The sequence below is a fragment of the Leucoraja erinacea genome, chromosome 18 (genome assembly GCF_028641065.1).
Source record: "Leucoraja erinacea ecotype New England chromosome 18, Leri_hhj_1, whole genome shotgun sequence".
Lineage (NCBI taxonomy): Eukaryota > Metazoa > Chordata > Chondrichthyes > Rajiformes > Rajidae > Leucoraja > Leucoraja erinaceus.
In genome coordinates this window covers 34,544,337-34,557,294 of record NC_073394.1, presented here as the reverse complement: position 1 = coordinate 34,557,294, position 12,958 = coordinate 34,544,337, and the positions used below count along the sequence as shown (strand labels likewise).

Genomic DNA, 12,958 nt, shown 5'->3' with positions numbered 1-12,958 from the left:
ATAGTTAATAGCAACATTAATGGAAACTTTCTGGTATAAATCAGCCTAAGGATTTAATGAATCCTGTTTGAAAAAATGTCAAATAAAGGCAAGAAAACACAGGGACATATCTGATATCTTTCTTTGTAAAAATAGAATCATTTATTTTTGTTTCATCTCATTATTTTGGCTATACACCATGATCTATACAGGATATGAAACAATGGGAATATTACATTTTATAAAAACCCGAAAATAACCTGGAAGTTTGGAGACGGTCAGTTTCACTACTGAGTGCTGTATTTACGGAAACACCAAGATTCCTTAGTCATACACAGAAATGACAAAATTACAAATCACAAGAAGTGCAAGGAAATGGCAAACAAGGCAAGGGAACACACAATGAGATACTAAGAAGTGCATAAGAACAGAAGTATTTAAAAAGCTGAAAGTGGTCAGAATGGTACATGGACTCCAAGTGCCATTACAGTATTATAATTGTTACATTACAATAACATATCATATGCTGGACTTGTATTCCTCAGATTATACGAGCAATTATTTGTTTCCTGGAGAAAAAGAGAAATAGAGTAGAAAGGAAAACTATATTTGCTTTCACATCTGTGGCTGGGATGAAGGAGGGAGGGGTTAGGCATGGGCTGGTAATTGGACAAAGATGCATAATTTTATTGAATGGTTAACTGGCTTACTGTTATAAGCAACAAGTATGTACGATTTTACCAGCCATATGTACTGCACACAAGCAGTACTGACTGTGAAGGTAAAATAATTATATCCCTTAACTTTTCAAATATCTGTGTCAACATTGGCTGGCATCTTCTTCGCCTTCTTACTGAAAACCAACCCCCACCCCAACTCCATGAGTCACAGATTTGCCAAATTTACCTACCTGCACGTTGCGAAGTTAAGGCATTAGAGTCTGACAGCTCTAACACTGACAATTGTCGCAGGTTTGATTCCCTGAAACCACAGAAAAATGCTTGTTAGTTCCTTCTACAATTATTTACCTTGTCTCTACTAGTCCACCAGCCATTTTCTGGCAAATTGCACTCCAGCACCTCCTTTAATCCAGGCACAATTACGAGAGTGCACTTGAAACCACTTCCCCCCCCCACCGGAAGCCCCCCCCCCCAAATGTGGCGCTAAGGCTGAGTGAGGCAGCTGATCCTGACCTCATCAGGACTTCTGCACCGATTGGCAGGTCGAATTTGCGCCCCTGTGGCCGTGGCTCTGGAACTCCAGCCCGGTTAAAGCCGGCAGATCTGTTCCCATAGCCGACTTCCGAGGTCAAATTTGCGGGATGGTATCTCAACGGCTTAGGAGGACCGTTCAATTACCGTTGGTCTCCTCTGAGGCCATGGCCTCTGTTGGTCCAGCAAAACAATAACCAGAAAGACTCTGGAAGCAAGGGCGCTGGAAAATCCATGGTGGACGTACTATCAAATTTGAGATAGTGCCCAGGTAAGAAAATCCCCATAACTGCCAAAGACAAACTACAACTGGTTGTTCAATTTCTTGCTGATTCTGAGATAACACCAGTACAGTGACAGTGGTGGGGAATGTTTCAAGAGAAACAAAGAATAGAGAGACGTTTAATAATGGACGTTTAATGAATGTTATATGGGGAAATGAAACTCCTTTTACTGAACACAGGCAGTCTGAACAGGCCCTCTAGTTAGATAGAGCAGGTCCATTCACACAAACAGCCTCAACCTCAGAAGAGGCAGATTATTTTCAAGGCAGCCATGTTTTGTAGATAAAGACACACTGGTAATTAGAGTTAGATAGAGGAACAGTTTATTACAGGAATCTTACAAGAGAACAGGCATGAAAAGAGTCTAATCTCTTGCCCCAAATGTGATTGGATTTTACTTCAGGTCTCAGAAAGCACGACCCACTGAAGGATCTGATATCAATTTTGTAATGGGAAATATTCGCACTTAAAACCCTACACTACTTGGTTGTTATATGAAATGAAACTTGCTAAATCTGTGGTGGACGATAAAAGGTGTGTATTTCAATGGAGGAACTAGGCCATGTTTAAAAACAAAACATTTTTTCCCCCATCGGATTCCAGCTCACTTACAATGTATCAACAGGCACGGCTGATGCTAAAGACTGACAAGCCCATCTCATCACAAAGTAGGTGCACACGAGTAGTGATGTGCGAGGAATGAGCTCCTGCTGAAGCTGCAGGAGATATCCACCAGCTCCCAAACTCACCTGAAGAACACACAGGAAGGTCAATTAATAAATCATACCCTGTGCGGGTTTGATAAATGCAAACACAAACTCTTAAAATACAGTTTTCAAGAGTGGACTATCTGCAATAATATTGGTCTAATCTAATCAGACACTGAAATCGGTGCTTTCTAGGAAAATAATTAATTAAATCCAACTTTTACGGTGTAAGATAAATGAAAATAACAGAAAAATCAACAAACCCAAGTACACACCCAACAAACCCAAGTACACACAGCAAGCAAATAGATGGTAAATACAAATATTTAGATCTTGAAATTAAAAAAAGCCATCTCATAGCTAGGTCACACGGCCATTATGAGAGGCTTGAGATATATTACAAGGCGCTTACTACTCCAGCAGCTCAAACGCAAGTTACAACCCGCCCTGCTGCATGATGTGAAATCAAAGAATACTTACGCCGTCTCCAACATGCAGCATTAGCTGCTGCAGAATTAGGAGGTCACGACAGATGAGGAAACGGGTCATGGATATGTGGTACGCGGCCTGACACACAACATTAATGGCAACATTGCTACCATAAAACTGGGCCATGTTCATTCGGATGTGCAGAGGCGGGTCTGGAAAATACAGAACAAAAAAAATCAGCAGGTTTCCATTCTAAGACACGGTACACAGGGCAGGTAGCACAGTTTGATGCAATCTAGTCGTATCAAGGGACCCTAGAAGTGAGCATAGAGAGCCCCCCATTAATAATCAGACCAGTGCAAATCTAGGACATTTCATGCACCACCGTGTAGTTAATTCGGAGCAGAGTTCAAAGGCAGTCAAATGGTACACAGGGGATAGGAAAAAGCAATGATTGCCCACAACATAACACAAATCCGTGCTTTATAGAAACAACACCGTCACATGAGAAAGACAGACTCCCAATCACTTCACTTCAACAAAAGTGGCAAGGACCCAGTTGACATCAGCACCACGAGGCAAGATCAAAACCACAAGTACTCAGATGCCTGGAGAAAATCACACCAGCCCTACCCTCCCCGGTATAACTTTAGGGCTAAAGATTTGTAGGCAAAATGTCACCTGGCAGAATCAGTGGCAATGAGCACTCTGATAGCACAACCAAATGTCTCTGATTATGGTTAAAACACCAACTAAAATATAAACGGCCCATCCAATTCCATGTAAAGGAACACGACACAACTGTACTCTTGTAACAGTCATGTAGTGCCACCTTAATCATTCAAGCACATATGACCCACGAGTGCAGACAAAAGCAAATCTATTGAAAAGCAAAGGTACTGCTAATAGAAGATAAGACACAAAATGCTGGAGTAACTCAGCAGATCAAGGAAAATGTAGAAGAGATTATTGTTAGCTAGGTTAGATTGTTAGATTATTGTAACAGCGACGCAAACAGAGATAAAATGTAAACGAGGAGTCAGACTAGTGGGATAATACCAGTGGTAACTTCAAGTCCCTCGCTCTCCATCCCTTCCCCCTTACCAGTTCTTCGACTAGTCTGACTGTCCGTGTTTACATTTTATCTGTTTGCTTTGCTGTTACCTTCTCCTAGCTAACAACGACCTATTCCATATTTTCCTTGATTTCCATCCCCTTTGTCGTTTTTTACACCTTACATTCCTTATCTCTGTATCTCCCTCTCCCGATTCAGTCTGGCGAAGGATCTCGACCCGAAACGTCACCCATTCCTTCTATCCAGAGATGTTGCCTGTCCCGCTGAGTTACTCCAGCATTTTGTGTCTATCTTTGGTTTAAATCAGCATCTGCAGTTGTGTCTATCTTTGGTTTAAATCAGCATCCTATAACAAAGGTACTGCTAGTTGTACAAATGCCATTTGGCAGGTCAGATTTGGCTGGCTCCCCCACTACATTCACCTTACCATTGCTTGACTCCAGGTCGCCCTCCAAGTCCATCTCCCGCAGCAACAGCTGGATTATGTTGCCTGGGTTACGGATATCCTGCAGTTTACTTTGCAGTTCCATGTGTGTCTCACTATATATATATAAAAAAACAAAAATTATTAAGCCCATCTTTTAGTCTCAAAGAGCAATTCTACCATTCAATGAAAAGTTGTTCCACAACAGAGCCCAGGTATCAAACCTCAAAACTCCCAGCGGCCAGTGAGGTGTACAATACTACACCCTGCTTCATCACAGCAGTTCATGGTCTTGCAATATACACTGCCCACTGCCTACAGCAAGGTCGTTTCCATAGCACCTCAGTCTTCTGATACAATAAAAAGGAGGATCAATTCGTGGGCAACATCACTACCACCATGAAGAATCCGGACATTGCCTTTATTGTACCATTATTAGAAGGATACCAGTGGGCCAGAGGGGAGGTAGAAGAATGACAATAAATGCTGATCTTGTCAACATATTGAATAAAGGCATGTACATGGAGAACAAGCCTGTCTCCAGAGCATACATGGCTTACCCCCACAATGAAGCTCAACTAAACACTCCATGATTAAAAAGTTAAGATTAATTATTTTTGCTTTGGAGATGCTCTCTGACCTGCTGATTTCCTCCAAGTTTGTTTTTTTTGCTGCAGATTGCAGCAAATGCAGTAGTTTGCACCCTCCAAGAAACGATCTCACTGGTTGTCACCTTCATCCTGTTCCCCAAAGGCTACAATAGTCAGGATAACTCTTGAAGACAGGAGACATGAGCTTAGCTTTCAGGAGGTCAGTGATGCTTGCAGACACAAGTCACTGCTCCTGCTTTATGTCTGGCAGGAGATGTCTCTGTGTAGCAGCTTGTTCTGCCCTTTGCTTGCATGGGAATGTGCAGTTTGGATACGAGGTGGTAGTTGTGCAGTGAGGGGAGACCATTGTGAATTGCAGACCAGAAACCAAACAATGGTAGGCAGATGACTATAGCCCCAGATTATTTTAACCATGTAGGAAACATTGCAACCAGCATTACGACCAATAATGGCACAGTCACCAGCAACTTTTCATCATCAAAGAGCAAGATTCATCAGATAACATTACATCAGGGAAATGGCCATTTTGAAGAGCTATCCTAACATCACACCAGTTGCCTTCCTGCTCCCACATCCTGCAATCTTTTCTCCTCCAAGCATTTACCAAATTCCCCTCTGAAGGGTATCACTAAATCCTGGACATCACACAGCCACTCGGTCTTACTCACGTGTCTTTCGCCAAAAGGTGCTCCATGATCTGCTCCGCAGCTTTCTCTGGGGGCTGCAAGTGGCTCACTGCCGTCTCCATTAACGAAGCCATTTCCATGGTGATGGAGTCTCCCACCAGTCTAAGGCACTGCACTAACTGAAGCAGGTCCCGTGCTACCTCTGGATCTAAAGGAGCAGAATTTGAAGCTTTTCAACATTGCAGAGATACTAGAACTCACTTTAACCACCACCACATATAAGAGGACAAGGCACACATGAAGTGAAATGGAGACCTCAAAACCAATGAAAAACAGAACACTGGCTACTGCTTAAAATTTTTCAGAAATGAACTCCACAGCACGTTGTGATAAACCTCTGAGTTTTCGTTCCAAAGATTCACCCTTTCCCACCAAGGTAACCTAGTCTTATTAATAGCCAGGCCACAGTTAACTTGGATTGGATAAAAAATATCAAGAACCGCTCATTCCAAGAACATAATGATGTTAAGGAAAACCATTGCCACCTTTACCATCAGGCTTAGTAAGTTGATCATTCAAAATGACAGAGTTTCATTCAGTTACCTGCAGTGATGGAAATTGATTAATGATAGTGCGGTCAGTAAAGTCACCTGACTGAAATTATTTATTTGTCATTTTACAAAATGTGGGCATCACTGATGAGGCTAGCATTTTTTTTGACCATCATTAATTACCCAGACGTGGCAGTGAGTGGCTTGCTCTAACCTTCATACTCATTTTGGTACAGGTATTCCCACAATGATGTAGGGGCGGGAGTTCCAGAATTTAGACTTATTGACAGTGAGGAACTTATTGATCTGGATGATGTGCAACTTGGAGGGGAACCCGTAGATATGTTGCCATACACATCGTAGATTTGGGTGCTGGCCAAGTAAATGCGTTACATTTTGTACGGTGTATCTTCTGCAACCCTTTTTCAGAATGATCAGTCGCCTATCCATGTTTCCCAGAGATGCTGCCTGACCCACTGAGTTACTCCAAACTTTGTATTTTTTGTCAGATTTTAGAGTGACCTCACCACACAAGAATTGGCACAGAAAAAGACTGTTGGTCCAAAGGAGGCCAGCTCTGTGTTAAATAGAAAGCACCATCATCGTTGAAGACATCAACGGGCACGGTGCCTTACAATGCTATGTACGACAGTGATCGCAACTTCTACTGAAGTGTGGATAGCCGTTGGCTCGCTAGGAGCTCATCTGCCCTTCGACAGGTCTTGTTTTTGGTCCTGCTGGGGGTCCACAGCCCCCTCCTCACCTGGCAAATCAGGTGGGGGAGACGGTTTAGTCGCCGACTATCCAACCATGGAACAGGTAGCATGGGGTTATATGGTACCCATGGCGGGGGAACATGGAAAGGAAGTTGGAAATCTGCGGAAAGCAAATATTCTTTTGATTATTAATTTGTAGGATGTGTGCATAGCTGGCAAGGCTAGGATTTATTGCCCATCTTCAAGTGCCCTCGTGTTGGTACAGAGCCACCTTATTGAACGTGTGATTCATGTGGTGAGATTCTGGTAGGCACCCAGCAGGAGTGTACTCTGTGGATGTGCTGACAGTCACAGAGTGAGTAAATGTCTCGAGTGGTGGATCGGTGGCAATCAAGTGTCCTATTTTAATTGTTCAATAAGATCATTAACCTGTATTCAACTCACCATCTGTGATGGAACATTCATCTTCAAGAAAGAGACCCTCATCTGAAGACATGTAGAGGTGATCTATGGTGAGGCAGGGAAACATGAAAGATATAAATCCCTGCAAGAAAAGAAACAGTCAGCAGAGCTGCAATAGTACTTTACAACACTCTGAATACTGGTCAAGAGCATCATAGTCATATTAATCAGTGCCTGCAAATACTGGTCCAAACTATTCAACTCATGTTCACCAAGACCAAAAATACAAACCAAGGAATTAACCACTGAAACTCCTACAACTACTGATCTCCAATTCACCGTTAACAGTCAGTCACCATTACTGTCTGTAGTAATAGACCCATGCACATCAACATTTACATTCACAACCTGGAGCATGTAAACTTGTCCTTACTCTTCCACGCACCATGCTTGCTCCAGATCTCTCACTTTGTCCCTTATTTCTTTACATTCTTTCTACTGAGTCTTTCATAAAGTTTTATAGAACATTTACTCACAATCAAATAGCTGACAACCAAGATTTTTAATGAATGAGGGGGATGGGGTTTTTGGGATTATTGCATTCATTTGCTGAAGCCACATGCAGTGACATCTTAGGCACATCAAATTGACCCCTAGATTCCCATGTGCTGCAATGTTCATAATTATTGATAAATATTTATTAAAAATAAATGTAATAACTTAAAGTATGTGGAATACTCCTTGTTCTGAAGGGGTGTCTCAACATGAGGCCCTAGGATTGACTGCTCTTGGACAGATGCGAGCACACACTGACCGAGTCACCACTGCTGACCCACGGACACTTCAGTGCAGGTGCCATAGTTACCCAAGACTCAAATAGCTGCACTTGAAATTTAACATCACCATTGCCTTGAGAACATTCACTGCTCAAGAGACGGTTGTAGTTTTGATAATCAAGATAATCAGGAGAAAATTATATTTCTTTGCCAAAATAAACAATCATTAATACAATTAAAGGCACACAAATGGTTGTTCTTATGAAGTAGGCTTGAAGATAACAGTTCAAAAATCTTTTAAATTAGGTGACCACAATATGTAATTTACATAATGCAAAGTCCACAAATAGCAACTTAATGACCAGATTATCGGTTTTAATGGTTCTATCTTAAAAGGATAAATAGTACGAAGCTCTCGTCCAAACTTCCTCATCTTCTTCAAAGCAGTGTCATGAGATCTTATTCATCCTTAATGTGGCCTTAATATAATGCCTCGTGCAAAAGACAACAGCAACAGAGCAGCACTCCCTGCATGGTCAGCCTAGATGTTGCACTCAAGTCATGTGCTTGTTGGACTAACAGGTGTACCTTGCTTGTGACTAGGTACACCTGCGTTTCTCAACCTTTTTACCCTTGAGGAACCCTTGAAATAATTTTCATGTCTCAGGGAACCCCTACATAAAAAATTATATCTCTTTATTAATCTTTCTTTCTCTTTCATAAACTTAAAGTTCATAAGGCAAACATAATATATTTAGGCCTACCGGGAGGAGGTGGCTGATCTAGCACTCTGGTGCCAGGATAACAGCCTCCTCTTGAACATCAAAAAAACGAAGAAGTTGATCATGGACTTTAGGAGGGCACATCATCCGAGGACATACACTCCATTGAGGATAAATGGGTATCCTGTGGATAGGGTGAACTGTTTTAAATATCTGGGAGTCCACATCTCCGAGGATATGACATGGGCATCACACGCCTCAGCACTCGTGAGTAGGGCAAGGCAGTGCCTTTACCACCTCAGGCAATTGAGGAAGTTCAGAGTGTCTCCGAGGATCCCCCAGTGCTACTACGCAGCGGCGGTGGAAAGCATCTTGTCCGGGAACATTACCATCTGGTTTGGGAATTGCTCTGCCAAGGACAAGAAGGCTCTGCAGAGAGTAGTGCGTTCGGCTGAACGCACTATGGGAAGTTCACTTGCCCCCCTGCAGGAACTATATATCAGGAGGTGCAACTCCAGAGCCAACAATATCATGAGAGACCCCTTCCACCCCTGCAACGGACTGTTCCAGCTGCTACGGTCAGGCAAACGCCTCCGTCGCCATGCGGTGAGAACAGAGAGGTTGAGAAGGAGTTTCTTCCCAGAGGCCATTCGGACTGTAAACGCCTATCTCACCGGGGACTAACTCACTGAACGTTTTTCCTTAAATTATTTATCATGTAAAGGTATATGTGTGTTATGATTGTGTTTATAGTTTGTTTGGTTGTTTGGTCGTTTGTCTTTTTGCACAAAAGTCCGCGAGCATTGCCATTCATTTCACTGCACATCTCATGTTTAAAACTGAAGCAAATAAAGGCAGACAAAAGAGCAAGAGAGCGAGAAAAAAATAACAAAAATAAACATAAATATACTTAAATTAAAAAAATTCATATATCATCCCTAAATGATGGGTAAACATGACTAAACATGGGTGAATGAGGGACTGTACCTACACGCCAGTAAGCACAGACAGGACTGATGAAGACCGAGCATGCGTCAGTACTCGAGTGAGTCACTTGATGATACACGAATCAGTCACTTACAGCTCCAATCCACTGACCACTAAAGGCCGTTTCACACTGGCGCAGTATAGACGTCGCTAAATTTGACGTTGTTAAATATGCGAAATAGACGTCGCTAAATATGGCGTATGTGTGTAATAAAATTACAAGTATGAAATTAAACACAAAAATGACTCAAAAATGCATTTCCATATGATTAGTCTATTTATCACTGTTTCTCTTGGCACCCCTAGCTACCTCTCGCAGAACCCTAGCATTCCGGGTAACCCCGGTTGAGAACCGCTGAGGTACACGTTGCTGTTTAGCCACTGCACACATGAATGGAAGCCAGCATTTAGTTTAGTCATTATATTCCTCAAACAAAATCAAAACTTGGGAAAGGAACCTCAAATTCCCCATGGCTTTTGTCAATTCTGCAGGCTGGGAAAGAACCCGATTGAAAACCAGCGCCTAGCCATCATCAAACTCTCACCTTTTTCAGCAGGCACACCATATTTGTGCAAGCATTGACGAGCAGTGCAAGGGGGCGAGCTAGGGCCTCTTGGTACTGCAAGCAGCAGGCGTAGAACTTAGACCAGAATTCCACTTGCAGTTGACGGTACACCTCCTGGGAGAACTCGTACTCCGTCACACTGTTTTGAATCTGAACACAATGAGTACAAATTATAAGAAACACCCTCTTGGACCTTCAAATCAAAAAGGAAACAATCCCAAGTTTGTCAATGTCTATATGCTTCAACGGAATAAATTTCCAATTCAAGGAAAAACACCCAATTAATTCTTGAACGTGTGATGACAGAACATGCAAGGCCAACTCCCTCCACTCAGGAAAGATTCACTGATTAGCTTGGAATGACTAATCTATACCAACAAATCAGTGAAGGAAGGTATCATTTGAATGTTCCGTGTTCTCTAAAGATACCGTCTGACTCGCTGAGTTACTCCAGTACTTTGTGCCCTTTTGTGTAAATCAGCATCCTTGTTTCTTCACTTTAATTAATACATGCAGAAAGGTGGAGAGGTACAGTGCATTCAGAAAGTATTCAGACCCCTTCACTTTTTCCACATTTTGGTACGTTACAGCCTTATTCTAAACTGGATTAAATTCTATTTTTTTAATCATCAATCTACATGCAATACCCCATAATAAAAAAGCAAAAACAGGTGTTTAGAAATTTTGGCAAAGTAATTAAAAATAAATAACTGAAATATCACATTTACATAAGTATTCAGTACTCGGTACTTTGTTGAGGCACCTTTGGCAGCGATTACAGCCTCAAGTCCTCTTGGGTACGAGCTTGGCACACCTGTATTTGGGTAATTTCTCCCATTCTTCTCTGCAGATCCTCTCAACCTCTGACAGGTTGGATGGGGAGCGTCGATGCACAGTTATTTTCAGAGATGTTCGATCGGGTTCATTCTGGGCTCTGGCTGGGCCAATCAAGGACATTCACAGGCTTGTCACGAACCCACTCCTGCGTTGTCTTGGCTGTGTGCTTAGGCTCATTGTCCTGTTGGAAGGTGAACGTCTGCCGCAGTCTGAGGTCCAGAACGCTCTGGAGCAGATTTTCATCAAGGATTTCTCTGTACTTTGCTCCATTCATCTTTTCCTCGATCCTGACTTGTCTCCCAATTCATGCCGCTGAAAAACATCCCCACAGCATGATGCTGCCACCACCATGCTTCACCATGCGGTGCCTGTTTTTTTCCAGACGTGACGCTTGGCATTCAGGCCAAAGAGTTCAATCTTGGTATCATCAGACCAGAGAATCTTGTTTCTCGTGGTCTGAGAGTCCTTTCAGTGCCTTTTGGCAAACTCCAAGCAGGCTGTCATGTGCTTTTTACGGAGTGGCTTCCATCTGGCCACTCTACCATAAAGGCCTGATTGATGGAGTGCTGCAGATATAGTTGCCCTTCTGGAAGGTTCTCCAATCTCCATCAGGTTCTTGGTCACCTCCATGACCAAGGCCCTTCTCCACAATTGCTCAGTTTGGCCGGGCAGCCAGCTCTATGAAGAGTTCTGGTGGTTCCAAAGTTCATCCATTTAAGAATGACGGAGGCCACTGTGCTCTTCGAGACCTGCAATGCTGCAGAAATTGTTTTATACCCTTCCTCAGATCTGTGTCTCGACACAATCCTGTCTCGGAGGTTACAGACAATTCTTTCGTCTTCATGGCTTGGTTTTTGCTCTAACATGCGCTGTCAACTGTGGGGCCTTATATAGACAGGTGTGTGCCTTTCCAAATCATGTCCAATCAATTTAATTTACCACTGGTGGACTCCAATCAAGGATAATCAATGGAAACAGGATGAATCCAAGATAAATTTTGAATATCATAGCAAAGGGTCTGAATACTTAAGTAAATGTGATATTTCAGTTATTTATTTTTACCAATTAGGCAAAAAATTCTAAACACCTGTTTTCAATTATTCTTTCTGGGGTATTGTGTGTAGATTGATGATTAAAAATTAATAATTTAATCCAATTTAGAATAAGGCTGTAACAAAATGTGGAAAAAGTGAAGGGGTCTGAACACATTCTGAATGCACTGTAAATACTGAATTTTACAAAGGAGCAGTAAGAAAGGGGACCTAACTAAGCAACATAAAGCTGCATCCCAATTACTACAGTTACTGATGGGTCAAGCTCCTTAAACTATCTGAACCAAAGGAACAATGACTTCCAGTAACACCATGACCCTCCATTTCCAACATTACCGCATTTTCCACAGCTAGCGTTACTTCCTTCTTCAGCCCATCCATTGTCGGGTCCAGGATTCTATCTGCCCCTCGGCAGTAAATCTAAATCAAAGATTTAAAAGTACATCAGCACCACTGGTACATTAGGCTGCTGTGATGTTATCAGGTCTGTTGACGATCATGGCACACACACAGGATTGTATCAATGTCTGCTGGCAATGACTTAAAGGTACAACAATATCTTGCAATAGAAGGTGAGAGGCAACTTGGATTCATGTTACCAGGTATCAAACAAAAGAGTTTAGCAAAATAACAAGGAAAAGAGAGAGGCTATGAAAATTAATTTGAAGAAATTCACAAATGTAACCATTTGATTAAACTGGAAATATTCCTTACACAATCTTGCTGTTGGGATTAAGAGTGGTTAATCTATGAGAGGGAAAGAACACAATCTTACCACAAAAGACCACTCATTTGAAAAAATGTGGGGAATATCTCTGAAGAAGGCGTAAATATTTTTGATACAGGAGAATGACAGACAGCAAGACTCTCTCGGATCAGAGTTTTACAATGAATGCTTCCCATTTATTCACTGGGTGGAAATTAATGCATGGTTTATAGTCTGATCTCACTCTTGAGGGTGTTCACATTCAATTGCCTCACTGAAAACACATTTCCATAGTAC

At 42.2% G+C, this 12,958-nt stretch overlaps 1 protein-coding gene across 1 annotated transcript in view; it reads right to left on the bottom strand.

The window, feature by feature from the left end:
- The window catches only part of nup160 (nucleoporin 160), a 67,790-nt gene that overhangs the window by 34,115 nt on the left and 20,717 nt on the right, over positions 1 to 12,958 (bottom strand). Inside the window, exons 12-19 of the mRNA XM_055649801.1 lie at positions 12,292 to 12,375; positions 10,046 to 10,216; positions 7,058 to 7,157; positions 5,389 to 5,554; positions 4,113 to 4,225; positions 2,662 to 2,822; positions 2,087 to 2,223; positions 890 to 960 (exon numbers count right to left, since the gene is read on the bottom strand). Coding sequence (XP_055505776.1) covers positions 890 to 960; positions 2,087 to 2,223; positions 2,662 to 2,822; positions 4,113 to 4,225; positions 5,389 to 5,554; positions 7,058 to 7,157; positions 10,046 to 10,216; positions 12,292 to 12,375 — 1,003 coding nt within the window. The remainder of the gene's footprint in view (positions 1 to 889; positions 961 to 2,086; positions 2,224 to 2,661; positions 2,823 to 4,112; positions 4,226 to 5,388; positions 5,555 to 7,057; positions 7,158 to 10,045; positions 10,217 to 12,291; positions 12,376 to 12,958) is intronic.